The 20,357-nt window shown below is 32.8% G+C and overlaps 1 protein-coding gene across 4 annotated transcripts in view; it reads left to right on the top strand.

Moving 5' to 3' along the window:
- The window catches only part of msi (RNA-binding protein musashi), a 278,252-nt gene that overhangs the window by 121,387 nt on the left and 136,508 nt on the right, over positions 1 to 20,357 (top strand). For all 4 annotated transcript variants that reach the window (XM_076395651.1, XM_076395652.1, XM_076395654.1 and 1 more), the window contains one exon: positions 13,687 to 13,744. In XM_076395651.1, coding sequence (XP_076251766.1) covers positions 13,707 to 13,744 — 38 coding nt within the window. In that variant the 5' untranslated portion in view covers positions 13,687 to 13,706. The remainder of the gene's footprint in view (positions 1 to 13,686; positions 13,745 to 20,357) is intronic.

Raw genomic sequence — 20,357 nt, 5'->3', positions numbered from 1 at the left:
TATGCGTAATGGTGGGACCAGTAAGGTGTAATACATTAGGAGTAGCTAAAATCGAATAAAACTGTCGGTCACTTAATTCACTGCAAATGTCCACCGACGTCAATTTAATACATTGAGGTATAAAATCTGCAGATCAAGCATCTTGTTGAAGATATGATTAACGATTAACATCTACTTTGCTCGTTAAGCCTTTTATTCATGAACACTTCTGGATTAAAAAGTGAATTCGTCGCTTTTCTAAAGGGCTTCCTAGATTACCCTGTATACTTTATTTTATTGATTAATTATTCAACAATAACGGATCCATAACAGAATCATTACTTCGACTAATTAAAGAAAATCTTTAGGATTTACGCATTATTATTGAAATAAACATTTATTAACATTGTAATGCTCTAAATTTGAACATAAGCTCCCAAATTTTTTATTGATTTTAATAATTAACTATTAATAACTCTTATTTCATTCATTTTTGATATACCACCAAATCCAAGGTAATTTATTTTAAACGAATTTCATATTGAATTTCTTATCTCCCCCGCTGATTGTCATTCCAGTCATTTCACTTTTTATCTTAAAATTCAAATATCCCCCTAATATCCCGAACATCCTCCGAATAGATAGACACTCACTCACTCAATATCTGTGTTCGGAAGCGAAGCGAGCTAATGCCGTCTTCCAGTCTGTTAACCAAAGAAACAGATAATAAATCGATTCTTTATGGTGAGTTTTCCGACCACCAAAACGGCGATTGTTGCGACGCGATGAACTGAAAATGCGTCGGCTTGTTAAGTTGTAAACGGTGGCGCCATCTTTGGTCGATATTCTTACATTGTGTTGGATGTATTGTTTCTGTTAGGATTGTGGCTTAATTTATAAAGATTTAAAAAAATATTATCATATAACAAGTCAAATGAAAAGTCCCCGGCCCACCATAGTAAAACATATTTTTTTGGAATTTCTTTTATTCAACGTAATTCCCTTCAAGGATGATGAAACTGATTATAGCGACCCTCCAACATTTCGATACCCTTTTTGTAGTACGATTTGTCCTTTGCTTCAAAATAGGCCTCAGTTTTGGCGACCACCTCTTCAACAACGAAAGCTTCTTCCCAGCCAGCATTCTGTTGAGATTTGAAAACAGGAAATAGATGCTGTGGGCCAGACCTAGAGAATACGGTTGATGAGCAAGCAATTCGAGGCCCAATTCATTTATTTTTGATACGGTGCATTGTTTTGGTGAAGCAGCACTTTCTTTTCCTTCAAATGCAGCCGCTTTCGGCGATTTCGTATTTTAAAGGTTCCAATAACGCTATGTAATTAGTCGTTGTTGACGGTCCTTCCTTTTTCAAGGTAATCAATGAAAATTGTTCCATGCGCATCCCAAAATACAGACGCCATAACCTTGCCAGCCGACTGTTCCGTTTTCCCACGCTTTAGTTCATCATTTGGAGCGGGTTCATCGTGTGCAGTCCACTCGGATGACTGTCGATTAGACTTCGGAGTGAAATAATGGAGCCTTGTTTCATCCATTGTCACATATCGACGCAAAACCCCGGGTTTATTACGTTTGATCATCTTCATACACTGCTCCAAATCATCAACTCGTCGTTGTTTTTAGTCAAAAATGAGCTCGCGCGGCACCCACTTTACACAGAACTTTCTCATACCCGAATATTCGTGAATGATATGACGTACACGTTCAGTTGATATCTTTAGAATGTCTGCTACTTAATTCAATTTTAATTTTCGGCCATTCAAAATCATTTTGTGGATTTTTAAATGTCGGTAACAACCGCATTTGGGCGTCCACTGCGTTCACCATCTTCGGTGCTCATTTCACTACGTCTGAACTTAGCATATCAATTCTTGATGGTTGATTTTCCTGGGATAGTGTCGGGAATCTCAGCATCAAGCCAGTTTTTTCTTCAACAGTATTTTTTCCCTTAAAAAGCGGAATTCCTCTTTATCCATTTTTTTTTCACAATAACAAAAGCTGCTTCACTCAAAATTCTATAATTCACAAACTAATGATCCGACAGCTGTCAAATTTATACACGCATCTTCTGATGGTTAGGGCTAACTGAAAAATATATGGATTTAATTCTAGTAGCGCCTTCTATATGTCAGGCCGGGGACTTTTCAATTGACCTGTTAGGTGTAATTCTGACACGTTTCGTCTAGCTTCCGTATTTGAACCCCCATTATCCAAAACAACAATAATTATGGGAATTCCATACCAATTCTGTAAGAACCTTTTGTCTCCTGGGGAATATCATACTATTTACAAAGACCAATTCAAATTGCTGACATCGCTAATCTTTCAGGTACAGGATGGATGCCCACATATATATAGTAAAAGATTTCAAGAATTTACGTTTATTTACATGTAAGGTTATGTCAAATTGCGTTTAATATGATGTGTTGTTCGTGATGACGTGTGTATATCACAAACCACAATACTTTTCCAATAGCTATTATACGTAATCTTACATAATAATAACAATAATATCTGCAACTGTTAAATTATGACTAGCAAACCTCATTCGATTAGTTAGTAGGCATTACCATACGTTGATTATTGTTTACGATACTATGGTATTTTAAAATTATCTATCATTATTTCAATTACACGAGCATGGATAACAATGGATTTATTTATTATTTTAACATAAGGATAAAGAGATGGAATTTTAAGTAGATTTTTCTATTTTAAGTAACTGATCGTTTTATTTTCTACCAATAAAAGATTCAAGAAATATAATGAACACCAAAATCTTGCAGAATTCTCAAACTAATGTTGACAAACGCATCTCTACATTTTAACTTTAACATATTACAAAATTCTAATCTAAATAAAATAGTGAAACGAAAATGTTACCTAATATAATTTATGTTAATATTATAGTAGATCTAATGCATATATTATCGAGAACTTTTTTTTGAGTAACATTTTGAGATAGTTCATTCTTTAACATTCAAAACTTATTTTATGTACTTTAAACCATTCCTTAATTGCAAGCTTTGTTGATGCAGGTGTTGGCATCTTCTCCACCAGTGTACTATGATATGGTACATTATCCATAACCATATCTAATGGTTCCTCCAGTTTCTTTACAAGATGATTTTCAAGCCACTGCGAAAACAAGTTATCATTATCACCAGTTATCATTAAGGTTGATTTCTCTATGGTAGTCACCCTTGAACGTAGAGGAAAACACTAATTGGGCACCAGAAACTAAAACCATTCTTGTTTCCAGCATGAAGAACTATGCCTGCAATGAATTATTAATAAATATCATGACTAACAAAACCTAATCGATAGTTATTCCAATGTTTTCCTTCTTCCATCACCGGCCGAATATACTTTCCTAAATATCCATGCCACATCTAAATATAAAAATTGATATAATAATTATTTCTTGATTTGTTGTATGTTTTTAAAAATTGTATTCTTTTAAAAACAATATCTGGAAATTCCATTAATTCCTTTCGTGGGCTACCTTTACACCACTTAAATCTTATATTTCTCAACAGTATACGAAAGGATATTCTACTTCCCTAAAATGGCTGCATATCTTTCGACTTTTTATGGATACTTTCCAGACAATTTTCTCTGAAATAATTGTATCAAATTATGTTTCGATTGAGAAAACTACTTACTGTTTTTATACATTTCAAATATTTAATCTCCGATACAACTAGCATCAAGCTGAGCTTTATTCGTCACTGGTTTCGCATAAAGGCGGTTTCTTTTTGATGAATTTAATGTTATACGATTTTTATTGTTTGAGATATTTTAGTGACCGTGTCCGCACTAATATTCAGTACAGCTGCAACACGCAAACATATTTTCAATAAAAACCGCGGCGATTTGACTTGTATTAAAACAAAACGTTAAAACGACGTTTGTCGGTTTATAACCCGTAATTACAATATTTTGAAGAATTTTGCAGACGTTTGACAAATGTAAAACTTTTGCAGGCTCATTCGGTTACATGTTCGAACTTTTCAAACAGTATTCTATCTCTTTCTAAATAATATAAAATGAGAAGGAAAATATTGGTTAAATATAAAACGAATTTACAATTTTCGACAGGCCCATGTTGATGACGTGCGTCATTACTGCTTTGAAGATACTATACATTACAGTCCCATGAGTTAATGTATAATTGATTGCAGCACATGAAACTATAAATATAAATTATACTGGATATAAGGTTTAAAGTATAGAGTGCAAGATACAATACTAAATATATGGATGAGTATAAAGCATAAAATAATATACCTGTCTGTATTATTCTCAAAATAGTACTAAAATATATAGCAATTGTTAAGAGAAGATAGACTATTAAGATATCTTCAAACATTCTCGAAAATTGAACAATGTATTCATTGATAACCATCCATTGGTGAATGGTTTGCCAATGAATATGAATAACAATATTCATTGGCCACCATCATATTTGACATCAAAATTGCTAGAATGCCAACAAACTTTTTTAAATCATAAACACCACAGAATGTTCAATTACCCAGCTTTACATTTTTCTCTCTTCGAAGGTAAAAAAATCAAAATTACCTTCACCAAGCACGATAATTTTTCACGGACTAAGGACACAAATGATGCTACTTTAGGGTAAATTTTATATGGCTCGGTGAATAAACGTAAAGCGAAATGAAACAGTGGTGTTTACATTATATGACCGTTATTTATTGAAGTAATATAAAAATGTGGAAAATACAAAATAGATAAAACAGATGGTAGCGGTGTTACCTGTAGACGAGACTTGGGCAGTCGATGGTGGCACGTCTAAACTAAACGATGGTCGAGTACTGAATCATTGGAAATATCCTTCAATAACATCCCAAATAAACATCTCGGGGTTGCCAGCTATTCGTTATCCGATAGATGGCGCTGCTGGCACCGCGCCCGTGTTCAACATCTGGGATTATATTTCTCGGTATTTTGTTGACCGTTATACCACTATGTAAAATTTGACATGCCTCAAGGTCGCTATACTACTGTATTGCTAACACGCTAGAGGACAGCTCTATTCAATAAGTATTACTAGATATATGTGATTTTAGAGTGGTATTATAGTCCAGACATTTGAAAAAAATCGATTTTTTCTCATATTTTCAAAGCTTAAGCCTTAAAATGTACCCTAATAGAATATACCCTTGAAAGGACTTTTCAGAATTTAAATTATATTCGGATATATCACTGTTTTATTGACAAAGGCTTTCTATTAGAAAACCTTAAAATTATTTTATCCCTAACCTTATATAAAGTACATACATTTTCTAAAAATAATTATATTTGATATACCGATTATTGCATTATATCAAAATTTAAAACATTTATTTTATGACACGAAGTAAATGTGTTTTATCACATTTAACAATTACACTCACTGTTTCGCCAGTGTTGCGTGTCCGAATTATCTTTTACCAGCTATAAATTTTTAACAAAAACTGTTCATGATCAAGGGAATACGTTTAAAAATAAATTTTAAGTTGCGCTTGAGCTTCTGATTTAATAGTTAGTTAGTGGCAGTTTTGATATAGTTTAATATAGGATGGAAATAAAAGTTTTTTTGGAGCTCAAGATTTTTTTTTTGGAAGAAAAAGTACGGGCTGGGCGACTTGTAACTTAGGACTTTCTAAAAATACTCTTTCTAAAATTTTCTATTTTATTTGTATAACTGAATTTATATCCATAACTGAATTCGTTAGGTCCGTATAGGTTTTAGACATTGCTTGACAACTGCAACTTATATACCTAACAGATTAATTGAAAAGTCCCCCGCCTGACTCATAGACGGCACTACTAGAATTATATCCATACGTTTTTTTAGTTAGCCCTAACCCTCAAAAGATGCGTGTATAAATTTGACAGCGGTCGGATCATTAGTTTGTGAATTATAGCATTTTGAATGAAGCAACTTTTGTTATTATGAAAAAAATGGATAAAAAGGAATTTCGCGTGTTGATAAATTATTCCTTTTTGAAGCGAAAAATTACAGTTAAAACAAATACTTGGCTTGATCCCAAGTTTCCGGGCACTGCCCCAAGAAAATCAACCAACCAAGGACTGGTATGTTTTAATATGGTAAGTTTAGACGTGGTGAAATGAGCACCAAAGACGATGAATGCAGTGGACGCCCAAAGGAAGTTGTTACCGACGAAAACATTTAAAAAATCCACAAAATGATTTCGAATGACCGTAAATTGAAACTGAATGAAATATCAGACACTCTAAAGATATCAACTGAATGTGTAGATCATATCATTCACGAGTATTTGGGTATGAGAACGCTCTGTGCAAAGTGGGTGCCGCGCGAGCTCACTTTGGACCAAAAACAACGACGAGTTGATGATTCGGAGCAGTGTTTTAAGATGGTCAAGCGTAATAAACCCGAGGTTTTGCGTCGACATGTGACAGTGGATGAAACATGGCTCCAGCATTTCACTCCGAAATCCAATTGACAGTCATCTGAGTGGACTGCATACGATGAACCCGCTCCAAAGCATGGGAAAACGCAACAGTCGGCTGGCAAAGTTATAGCGACTGTATTATGGGATGCACATGGAATAATTTTCATTGACTACCTTGAAAGAGGAAGGACCATCAACTGCGACTATTACGTAGCGTTATTCGACCGTTTGAATGACGAAATCGCTTGCGACTGCTGCTTCACCAAGACAATGCACCGTGTCAAGAATCTATCAATTGGGCTTCGAATTGCTTCCTCATCTAGCGTTTTCTCCAGATCTGGACCTCCAGCGACTATTTCCTGTTCTCAGATCTCAAAAGAATGCTCGCTGGGAAGAAATTTTCGTCGAATGAAAAGGTGATCCCCAAAACTGAGGCCTATTTTGAAGCAAAGTACAAATCGTACTACAAAAATGGAATCGAAAAGTTGGAGGGTCGCTATAATCAGTGTATCTTGAAGGGAATTATGTCGCATAAAAAAAACTAACTTCATTTGCATACTCCATTTTAAAGAAGCAAACGCTTTTGCAGCTTGGTCGCTCCCTATCACTTCAGCGGAAGATGGCACTTTCTTCTCTCAAGTGTTTAACACCTGCATAGACTCCAACTTGGCGTTGAAATTTACAATAGCAGGCGATACGTCAATTGTCAATGTACTTTTCTTTTCTTAAATGTAAACTTTATCGTAACATGACTTTAATTAAAAACTTTCAAAGTTTACTTCTTTAATATTCGGAAAAAATATATAACAAAATATCTATTTTTTATTCGTTTTTGTGAGTGTAATAAAACTCAACCCTGCATTCTACAATAAATTGAAGCTTCCGATTGCAGTCACAGTAGACACGTCATGTCTTCGCTGAGGTACCAGAATTGCCAACATCTCGTCATCAAAGAAAATAAGCTACCACGTCGTTGAACAAGTGCACCTCCCTCAGCGTTCATTTCGGGAGCCGAAAAATAGCTTATTTTTAACGTCGTCGATAGACCATATTCAAGTGCCAAAGCGACGATGAAGCAACGGTATCTGTAGAACCGAAAGATATCAACAGCCGTACCAGATCGCAACCGTACCAACCACAACCGTTTTGATTTAGCATATCCAAATGTGTAAAACCCCTTTCATGCATCATATTTTTTTGTTATATAAAATATTTATATGTAAAATTCTGACCGGGGAGTATGGTAGCGACCTTGAGGCATGTCGAATTTCACATCGTGGAATAACTGTCATCAAGGTACCCAGAAATATAATCCCAGATATTGAACACGGGCGGGGTGCCAGCAGCTCCAACCAGAACACGATAACGAATAGCTGGCAACCCCGAGACGTTTATCTGGGATGTTATTGAAGGGTATTTCCGATCATTTAGTATCTGACCACGGTTCAGTTTAGACGTGCCACTATCGACTGCCCAAGCCTCGTCTCCAGGTAACACCGCTGACATCCGTTTTATCTATTTTGTATTTTCTACATTTTTTATATTGCCAATAAATAACAGTCACATAATGTAGACACCACTGTTTCATTTCGTTTTACCTCCATTCACCGAGCCATATCAGTTTACCCTAAAATATAATTCAAAGTACCATAGATATTCGGAACAAATTATGATTTCCTTAAATGGTACATAGAAAATAAACCAATAAAACTCATTTTAACAAGAGTCAAGAAATGGAGGAAAAGACATTAAAAGGCACATATAATTATAATTTGGCCACGTTAAATTTAAAGCTCTTTATGTCAAGTAAATATGTTTTAATCACTTTAACAACCACGGTCTCTATACCACTAGCGCAGCGCGTCGAAATTATATTTTACCAGACATACTTTTTTAACGTAAACCTCGTTCATAATCAACGAATAATTTTTGAAAATAAACTTAAAACCTCCGGTTCTATCAGTAATGCCGCATTCTTACGCTGATTGCAATAAAAAAAACCGACCGTTACAGCACGTAACTCGAACAAATAAACGCGCTGTTATTTTAATGGTTTTGATTAACCATAAAACATCTCCGACGTTGCATAAAAATGATTGAAATTCTCGATTTTATACTGCGAGAGATGGCCGTACGAGGCGTGACAGTGTACGACGGTATTCGGCGATGAATTATTGAGGGAAAACGGAGAACGCCGCCGGGAAAAGTCACTCAACTTACCTTCAGTTGTGACATCCAGTGCAGATCGATACGTCTCCCGAGATGAATCAGTTAGGAACGTGGAGCCAGTCGGTAGCTACGAGCGGTGTGTATCTTTTTTTTCGTTTTGAAGGGAATAACAGAAATATTTCTTTAAATAATTACATCTCAAAATTAGATATGTTTAGTACAAATCTTAATTTACAAATTAATTTATTACTACTGTTCTGTTGTACTTCCATTAATACACAAGCAAGGGGAGTACGGGATTAATACATCAGTAGCATCATGTAGTTCCCAAATTAAAATAGAATTATATTACTGAAGCTAAAGTTAAGAATAATACTTAAACACTATACAAGTTCGTGTGGTTTGGTTCGCTTCAGTTTTCTGATTTTCTGCGTCCTGTCTAGTAGCTGTATTGTTCCTGCTTTAACATGAAATATTGGTTAACTCCGTAAATCCATTGATTTCGAGGTCATCGTGCAGCTCTTCGTTGTACATACGGAGCTATAAACATTGGTAATTAATCGTAGAACTTTGTTATGGGTACGTTGGACTACCAGTTGGTTTGATGTTTTAGGACAACCCTATAAGTCCAAATTGGCTTAATGATTCACTGATATAATGTCTTTGATTTTATGTTAGTTTCAGAGTCTTCCGACTAACCAATACAATTGGTTCTAATTTAACCTCTCATTGAGATGGATGCCGAGGTCTTTAGCTGATGCTGCTTGAAGAATCGGGCATCAGACAAGAAATATGCGCAGGTCTGGAGCTATTAAGCTGTATTTTCCAGTCTTTAGTCCATTTGTAGATTTTGTTGACTGCTACTTGTGCTTTTTCTAAAGCCTTATGTAGGTATATCTTAACCAAGCCATGCCAAGCATTGTTTTTTTGTTGGGATATCAGCAGTGTAAAACATATACAAGAGTGGTCCCAAGATACTACCCTAAGAAACTCCAGCCGAAATAGGTTTAAGTATTAAGGGGCTTGTGAGGTATCCAGGAATATTGCTGGGCAGTATTTCTTTTCTGCTAATACTTTTTCAACAACCGCTCTTACACTGTGGCCCATGGTTGATTGTTGAGTGGTGATTTCGAAATCCAAACAGCAAATCTGGTAATAATGCATTTTCACTGCAGTTTCTCAAATAATGTTGATATCTTGGGTACCAGGGAAATAAACCTGTAAGCTACAAATTGTCTGCGGGTTTGTCGGTTTTTTACGCATAATTATTTCACCTACCTTGAAACATTCCAGAACATGCTTAAGTGTCAAGCAGGTCTAGCAATATGAAAAAAACATTTTACACATTTTTAAACATTTTTTTTAAGAACAATTGCCTTAAGAGGATTTTATTAAGTTATTTTCGGAGATATGGCTGTTTTAGAAACGCGGCATCTAAGAACGGAACTCTAAACACATTTTTCTTGAGACTAGTTTTTTCGAAACGGTTGACATAATATCCAAGGTTCTACTGAACCGATTTGCCTGAAATTTCGTGAGCACTTTCTCTATAGCTTTTTCTGTACTTTATCAAAATAATGTTAGATAACAAATATTTACTACTACTAAAATAAAATCAGAAATGTTTTAATAAAATCACCCGTAATTCGCGAATAAAGTAGTTTCGGGAAAAACCCATACTCTAAAATATTCTTAATTTATTAATTATTTACTATAGCAATCTAGTAAATTAACCCTTATAAGCTATTTGTTTTATCCTAGTTTCCTACGGTTTTAAAACTACAAAAAAGAACTCAATATCTATGTTAATACGTCACTGTTTTTAATTTGCACTGAGTTTTACTTTTAACTGCATTGAACTAGACCAAATAGTTTTATCTTTAATCTTCTGAGTAAGCCTTCATCATCTAGGAGAACATTGATGAACTTGATGAATTGAACATTGATAAGAACTTCAACATTGATGTATTGATGGACCCTTGTCTCTACGTATAGTCCTTAATAACTTTATCAACAGTTTCTACCTTCTAGTGCTTATGCAGATTGTCGTTGTACATTTGTACCATCAATGTCATAGAAAAATAACTAGAAGAAGGTAAAAGCTCTAGATTTCGATAAAACTTACCATGAGAATTTAAAGTATAAGATTAAAATGCCTCTGACCAATATTCAAAATTATTATGTCAATATAACTGACCGATACTTCAGAATCAAACAAGAAGATGCTTTTTCTGACTTGAATACAAGCGGGTGTGCAACAGGGAAGTGTATTGGAACCTAGTGTACACTCGGGACCCAAGTACACTCGAAAAATATTGCTACTATGTTTGTAGATGAAACTGAAATCTTAGTCATTGGAGGTAACAACACTGAATCAACCGAGAAATTACAAACAGCATGCCGAAATACCACGATAAACAGAGAAGTGGCAGTTTTTTTCTGTTTTCTGTATGTTGATTCCACGATATTTATTTTAATTATACCACTATCACTCATGTTTTATCTCTGTGACACAATCTAATGTTAACTATTATATAACAAATTGTTAAAATGCAATGTTTTGTATGAATTTCAATAAAATCTCACTCAATAACTTCGATAAATATATATCGATTACTTGAAAACCATTCATATTCAAATTAGTACTATCAATGTCATATGGAAAATTTGGTTTATCACAATTCTTTTCATCAACTTAAGCTACTGCTTAACCTAAACGACCCACCACTAAGTTCGGAATTAAACCTGTATTTGTAATTGTACTTGGTATAAAAATTAATAAATTATTAATTTCTTATATTCAAATCGTTCAAACTACTTTTAACCAAGGTTGTACATCATTTTATAGAACTCTCATGATCTATTATTTCACAAACTCTGGAGATTTTTATTTTCCGGCGATATAAATTATCCCCATTCCCCTATCGAAGGAGGTAATTTAATTAATAATTAATAACGTAAATTGAAACGAATTTAACGCGAAAGAGTGATTAACGACCACCATCCTAACCATCTGACACAAACAAATACGAACTGCTTAATTTTATTTATTAGACGAAAATAAACGAGGAACAATGAAAAATGAAATATTAGAGGAGAGATCAATGTTTGATATTTTTATGTTCAATATAAAATATAAAATAATGTTGAGTAACTTCTAGTTTAGTTAATAGATATATTATTAAATATATATTGTATATTTCAATATATTCACGTATTATTAGCATATTTCCTTTGCATTTGGTTTTTTGCACTCCATCTGTAAGCTTTCAATGTGCCTTATAAAGATATAGTAGGATGTGTATACTTTGCAGACTCCAAAAATGTACAGTATCGTTTGCAACAGTGTCAATACTTATCCATTCTTTATATATCATTATTAGATATACATACTTCCATATCAGGTTTTTTAATAACTATAAACAATGAATATAAAACTAATATTGATACATACAAATTTAATAGCCTACCAAACAATATTACATAGGTATCATAATTAATTACACTTTATATTCTCCGCCATTCTGATGCTCCGATTTTAGAAAATTAATGCATTCTGGTAATTTTTTTTTTGATATTTAACAGGTCAGTTGAAAAGTCCCCAGCCTGCCATAGTAAAACACATTTTTTTGTCTAAATTAGTTTTTTTATTCAACATAATTCCCTTCAAGGGTGACACACGGAATATAGCGACCGTCCAACTTTTTGATACCATTTTTGTAGTACAATTTGTCCTTTGTTTCAAAATAGCAGCAGCGAGCATTCTTTTGAGATCTTAAACAGTAAATAGTCGCTGGGGGCCATATCTGGAGAATATGGTGCATGAGGAATCAATTAGAAGCCCAATTCATGGATTTTTGCTATCGTTTTTACTGACTTGTGACACGGTGCATTGTCTTGGTGAAGCAGCACTTTCCTTTTCTTCAAATGCGGCCGTTTATTGGCGATTTCGTCATTCAAAGGCTCCAATAACGCTATGTAATAATGTTGATGGTTGTTCCTTTTCCAAGGTAGTCAATGACAAAATACAGACACCATAACCCTGCCAGTTGACTGCTGCGTTTTCACACGCTTTGCAGTGGGTTCATCGTGTGAATGATGGAATGATGGAACTATGTTTCATCCATTGTCGCATATCGACGCAAAAACTCGGGTTTATTACGCTTGATCATCTTCAAACACTGCTCCGAATCATCAACACGTCGTTGTTTTTGGTCAAAAGTGAGCTCGCGCCGCACCCACTTTGTACAGAGTTTTCCCATACTCAAATATTCCTGTATGATATGATGTACACGTTCAGTTAATATCTTTAGAGTGTCTGCTCTTTCATTCAATTTCAATTTACGGTCATTCAAAATCATTTTGTGGATTTTTTAAATGTTTTCGTCGGTAACAACCTCTTTTAGCGTCCACTGCGTTCACCGCTTTCGGTGCTCATTTCATCACTAGACTTAGTATACCAATCCTTGATGGTTGATTTTCCAGGTACAGTTTGGAAACTCGGCATCAAACCAAGTTTTTGCTTTAACCGTATTTTTTCCCTTCAAAAAGCAATATTTTGTCTACAGGCGAAATTCCTTTTTATCCATTTTTTTTCACAATAACAAAATTTGCTTCACTCAAAATGCTATAATTCATAAACTAATGATCCGACAGCTATCAAATTTATACACGCATCTTTCGAGGGTTAGGGCTAACTAAAAAACATGTGGATTTAATTCTAATAGCGCCATCTATGTGTCAGGTCGGGGACTTTTCAATTGACCTGTTATATGCTATAGTTGGTACTTAAAAGCAAACTGAATGGCTTTCGCACTGAACGACTTCAGAAATAACATTATACACAAATATCTGATTATTTTAGAAACCACCTTGTAAGTGTACTCTTCCTGTGTACTTGTAATGAGAACCTCCTCATTTTTCGATGTCTGTTAATAAACCATAAATATGCCGGTTTTTAATATTAAAACATCCAAGTTCGAAAAAAAGTGATAATTTAATTATTAATATTAGTTTTAGTTTTGATTCAATAATGACGAAATACTATTCATATACTAACCGTTTTTGTCCTTTCAGATTACCCAAAAACGTCAACGATGGCTGTAACTATTTTCCCCAACATGAAACTTGATTGGTAAGCTAAACCACACTCTATATTTATCCATACAAGTTTCAACGAAACATAATTAAATCTAAAAAAACGAATAAACAGGTTGATGCCGCTCATCCTCTTCGAAAACGGGCAGACCGACGTGGAAACGTCGGTTCTTGTTTATAATAAACTTTCGCCGTGTTGTTCGCTACCTGTAAACTGTGCGGGTCGAGCTCATTCACCCTGTTTATTTTCCGAACTTATCTTACGAGATATTCGCAGCATGCCCCATTTTTTTAATATACCTTGTCACATTCTAAACACCTCACGGTTACTTAATTACTTCCGTAGAACATGTAGAATGGTTTCGATTTATTGGAGTTAAGAGTGTTTCGGTTGGACCGCGGGAATGGTATTTGGAGATCCTCTTGTTTTATTATTATTTATTAACGAAAACTTAATTTTTTAATGTAAATAAATTTTGGTAATATTTGTTTTTATATGAGATTAGACTACGACCATTAGGTTAAATTCACTTATATTTTCAATTAATTACATCATAATAAGACAGATAATTCACTTAATTTTCTTGAGTAGTGCAAAGCAGGGTCTGTTGAGTCTAGAGCGGAGTCCAATGTGCAACCTGTAGATCACTCACACACTGTGTGACATATATTAGCGGGTGGTATTAAATGAAGTGAATGGTGAGGGAACAAAGCCACTATTGTTTTAGTCGCCGGCCTTCATGTTGGTACCAAAAGTAAAACGCATTGCTTCATTGAATTCTGGTTTAAAAATTACAAATATCATCGTATTGTCATCAATTAAGTGTATTATGATTGCTGGCAATGGTTTAAGCTAAAAAAACTATTTGCAATGGATTTTTAATTATTTAACCAGCAAGAACGTAGAGAAATTTAAGAAAAAATGGGAAAAGAAAGCAATTTTTAAAATTTTCTCAGTATCTGATGAAGCAAGTCGCTCTTGTAAGAAAGCTAATAACACATGCACTGAAAAATCCCGGGCCTAACACATAGGTTACACTAGTTTCATTGCATTCACCGCTTTTTCAGTTAGTACTAATCTTGAAAAGAAAGCTGTTAGAATTTCATAATATTCGGCTCGTAAATTTATGAGTTATTTTACTAATAGTGACACTACTTTGTTATTTTCAAAACAATGGAACAAGAAAAATTCGTGTTTTAATTTGACACTGCGTCTTGATGTGAAAAAATACCGTTTAAGCGAAGCAATGACTTGAATAGTGTAATAAGTACTCCGCTCTATCAGAAACAGCAATAAAACGTTCGTTTGCTGACTTGCCACGGATGATGCAGAAGGCAGTTGGCGTCCAAATGCGGTGGTAATACCAGAAAACATAAAGAAAATCCGCAAAATAATTTTGAATGATTAATAAGTGAGGTTGCATGAGTTAACTAACATTGTAAAGATATCAAAAGAACGTGTTGGTTTTATATTACATGAGCATTTAAGTATGAAAAAGCTCTGTTCAAAGTGGGTGCAGTGTTTGCTCACTCTTGACCAAAAACAAGAATGTGTTGATGATTCTGAGCATGTTCTGAGTTTGATCATGTTTAAACGTAACAAAATTGAATTCTTGCGTCGATATGTGATAATGAATGAAACATGGATCCATCACCTCACTACAGAATCAAAACGATCGTCATCTGAGTGGACAGCAACTAGTGACAGGCCTATTTTGAGTCAAAAGATAAATCGTTCTACAAAAGTGGTATTGAAATGTTAGAGCGGCGCTGAAATGATTGTGTGGCTCCTGATGGAGATTACGATAATAAATGAAGCCAATTTTGAACAAAAAAATAACGCTATAAAAAATAAGGTTTTCTTAAGAAAATTCAGCATCCTTCAAACACTGAAAAGAAGGATTATTTTTGTGTTGTGTGCGCTGAATTCTCTTCACGCAGTCCCCCTAGAAGAATGGGTACAATGCGCTTTAGTTGTTTAGTTGTTTAATAACTTAATTTTAGTTGCAGATAATGAACTCAAATTAAATACGCTTCTGGTATGAATCTTGTTTATTTGTTTGCATGAATTCTGACAATGAGTAAATTAACCAAGTTTCTTTTTTCACAAATCACATATCGGTCCAAATAATTAAGTTTTCAAAATACAATTCAATCATTTATTTTTCTGGCAACTGTTCAACTTGAAGGAAGCCCAAAGGGCTTTCGTTAACGTATCTGTTTAAAAAGGATATTTGGGTCCACTTTACATTTCTAGTATCTAACAGGCCTATTACATCGTTTTGTATATTTTTCCCAATATAGGCATCAGTGCCTTTTTGTTTGTCTTTTAGGTACATATTCTTCCTACTGAGATATTCCAAAAAAACTATCAATATGTTCATGCAATTATAGTTTATATTTTGAAACTGTATCCGTTTTTTAAACAATCAGATCTATATTTTTAAATTTTTAGTTTTGCCAACTATAGATTTTAGTTATTTGAATATTGATCTATTTTTCCACATGTCATTGTACATCTCCAACTGTATTCAACTAATGAGACTACTGTGAGATTTTGAGCAAGCTACGTGATTTAGTTTATTTTTGACAGCCATTGATAGCCGATAATCTTTCGAATTTTAACAAAAAAGGGAAAAAGTGAGAAATTAGACGATCGAAGAATGAAAGTACGTGAGATGGATAAGTCGCAATTAGTCAAAAGTTTTCTCAATTAAGTGATCATATCACAACCAAGCAAAAAATGTTATTCAGATCTTTTGGACAGGTTTTATATTCATTTGGGGCTATTTTCTCTGTCCAAACATGAAGAAATAGCTCAGTGGTAAAAGATTTGGGTCGATAAAAAAGAAAGAAAAATCGATCGTCGATAAGAAAAGATAAAGAAACCTTTCTTCGAAGACTGTTTCAAGAAATCACTGAAGGAAATTGGTAAATAGCCGGATTAGATGCATTGAGCTAAAAACAGATTATGTCGACAAATGAAACACTTTTTGCCGACAAAAATTGATTTTGCTCAGAAAGGAACTGATTTATCAAACTGTCCTAGTATTCTGACAAAAACTTACTAAAAGTGTTACAGCATATTCAAAATTTTAGCTGTAAAATTAGATCCTACAAAACTGAATATCATTCTTAAATAAGTTATGCACAACAAGCCTCAATAAAAGAATAAACATAGTAGTATAGCCCCTTAAAGAAGGTAATTTTATGAAAAATTAAATTTAATGAGAAAATTTCTTGTAGATACACGAAATCAGCTAAAATAGATCAACCAAATACCAGGCCCAAATTCAATCGAAATACCAACGGGGATATTAGCCCTATTGTGCTGGTTTAGCGTTGCACACAGTACTTTTCTCCATAGGGATAGATTGGCAAATTGTTATCGTATTTATTTAACAAACATAGCATTATATGTAACTAACGTTCAGGCGTTCACCATTAATACATTTGAAGAAACCTTTTAGAGTACAAGTATGTGTTTATCGAATAGCTTTAGCTAGATAAGTTAATACTATTTAAATAGATTTGTAAATAAAGTCAGTAGGTATATAAATAGGTGGATGAAATTAGGTTGGCAATAATATCGATTACCATTTATATTTGTTTGGTTTTTCTATGAAATATGAACGAAGACCTTTCAGAAATTGTTTTTTTTAATTCCTGGGTAAAACAGAGACGATTCTTGGTAAAAGTTTAGTATTATTTCAATACCGTTTTCAAAGATAACAAATATAGAAATAGTTTAATGATCTTGTGAGATTACACTTTATCAATCAAGAATATATTTTTCTATAAGTTTTAAGACATTATTATTCTTATTTAATGTTATTTGTAGAAGAAGAAGTCATAATATATAGCCAACTTTATTTTATTCACAATGTATTATAATTTATATTATGTAGAAATTGAGGACTTAACTATTTTATGCATTTTTATCCAACAAATTTTATATTTCAAAAATATTATGTATCTATATTTTATTTTATTTATGGATAATATATTATATGCCTTATTGAAAATAACTAAGATCTATCGAAAAAATATATAAAAGACTGTACATTCTATTGTAATAGCTATAAAACATTTTGTTTAATATGTACGCATTTTTGATTTTATCAACTTTAATATATACCCCTTTGCTATTGCTGGATAGCTTCATATACATTTTTCCTTGTTCGCAAATATCTTGGAGATATACGAATCTTTTCACGGCTTCCAGAGCCTGAAATATTTTAAAGTAGTAATATCAGCCATAGGGAAAAAATAAAATTCGTGGTATCAGGTCAGGCGAATAAAGCGGACTTTTATCAATATCTCGCTTAAATTAATTAGAACTTCAAAGTGGTAAAACTGATTGATAGTTTATTCATCAAAAACATACCCGGAAAAACCCACGGCAGCAAAAGTATCATTCTGAATAGATTTTGAAACATCCGTATACGTATTAGGCTATAGTGGTTAAGAGTAATCGAAATAATCGATTATTTATAGTATAAAGGGTTACATAACAAGCCCATACATCGGATACAACTTATTGTCATAAAATTGTTTAAAATACAAAATCTTATAGAGTATATTACATCAGATATAATACTGTATTAAGGAATTTATCATATATATTAAGGTTAAAAACTATTAAGGATATTATTTAATAATTATGATTCTAATGAACTTCTACGATTTTGGTGAATCTCGTTATGTTATATAATTTAGATAATATGTTGTTTATATATTTTTTTAAATTATTAAATACTGTTTATTTTATTATATAATATAATCTAAACAGCTAAAAATCTATAATATTAAAATCTTATTATGTTATCTTCTTATATTCTTCAAACTACCACTCATCGATTTGTTTGGTTAGCAAATTCATGTTTGATAATCAACAAGAACCATTTTTTTGGAAATATATGTGCTAAAATTATATTAAAGCTGTTTGGAGGTTAGACTTACTATTCAGCTTCTTGGGATTTTCAGGATTTATAACTTAATATTAATAAATTCAAAAAAGAACATTTATTTCTAAGCCCTGAAATGACAATATTAAAAGGGTGAATAAAACAGTATATATAAAAATATATAAACATACGTGTACCCGAGAAAATTAAATAAAACAAACTACAATCTAAATTGCAAAATTGTGAATCTACAAATCATAAAAACAAGTTAACAAAATATGACAAAAGTACATGAATGCTAATCTAAGACTCTAAAAAATGAATCATATGAATATTTAACCAAATATTTTGTTACATTATTTAACAAAGCTAAAGACTGGATATATAAAATAGCTGATATTATTGATTTAGCTATTTCATTTAGAAGTTTCACGGTCATTATGCAGCAAATTTTATGTTTAAAGGGTATTCGATTGGAAAGAATATTTTTCACATACAATTAGAAATTTATATATTCATTAATATGCGATATCTTGCAGATATATTACGCATACAACATTATCAAATATTTGTATTATATTATAGGAAATTTTAATAATTCTAATTAATCCCCTATGCAGGGGTGTAAAGTGGAAATCGATAGTAGAAAATATTAACGTGGAAAGATTAATTTAATGTTATTTTAAATTGACTATCGTGTTTTGTAATTATTAGTTAACTGTTTTTATGTTCTGAGGTTTATTGTTTATATTTTCAGATAATATTTGCAGAATGTATGGAATGGGGGACGAAAAATTATACATAGTATATAATAACATGATATATTTTTGAGAACAGAAATAAAACAAAATAATATCAATATATTTAATATTCCTTACTCAAGCATCTTTAAAACATTAGTCCTAGATTAAAATGATATGTCTAAAATATATTTTAAAAAACAAAGTGTTTATTGTTTATTCAATATGTATGCAATTAAAATGGATTATAAGGGTTGTTTTTTTTAACAAAATTCATACATATTAATTTTGAGCCCATTTTTTTATTGAAATGGAAATATTATGGCAATTATATTTTAAAAATAATTGTCGGCATTTCCACCACGACTAACTCTAGAATAACCCATAATCTTTTCACCACATATGTAAAATTAAATGTAAAGATTATTGTATGGCTGGATTTTTTGAAAATTGTCTTCACTCCAAATGTGTAAACTCTACCTTTTTACATAAGTGGCTAATCACAAATGACACAAAAGTACACCAAATATTTTATAAACTTCGCGAACAGAACTGTGTTTCTGGAGCCAAATTATAAATCGATTTGATTTTCGTGTTTGTTCAGATGACAGCTAACTCTATTAAATATTCATTCACTTACGTGATCGCCATGCATTCGATTTCATCGGTTCATATTACTTCACAACCTAGTGATCATTCCAGCTACACAAATTGAATTTGCAGCAGATCTTACTGATTCGCCACATTAATTTTTTGTCTTTGGTCTAACGCAAAAATCTTGTTCTTTTTTTACAATAAAGCAACATGCCACAAAACAAAAAAGTCTCCCAATTCCTAAAGAAAGCAATATCCTCTTCCTTGTTTATTATTCCTCGAACTTTTAAATTTTGGTTACTGTTAATAAGAGAAACTAATGATTGGACACGAGTTATCATCGAGCAAGCTCTGTGTGGCCATTTTTTGTGTTACCATTCAAAATCTTAAAATTGAATCTTGAGAAAAT

Source organism: Rhynchophorus ferrugineus, unplaced genomic scaffold, assembly GCF_030347505.1.
Source record: "Rhynchophorus ferrugineus isolate W39M unplaced genomic scaffold, kcgeb_rfMv2 rfM2, whole genome shotgun sequence".
NCBI lineage: Eukaryota > Metazoa > Arthropoda > Insecta > Coleoptera > Curculionidae > Rhynchophorus > Rhynchophorus ferrugineus.
Note: the sequence above shows the minus strand (reverse complement) of the source record. Positions and strands in the feature narration are given on the sequence as shown.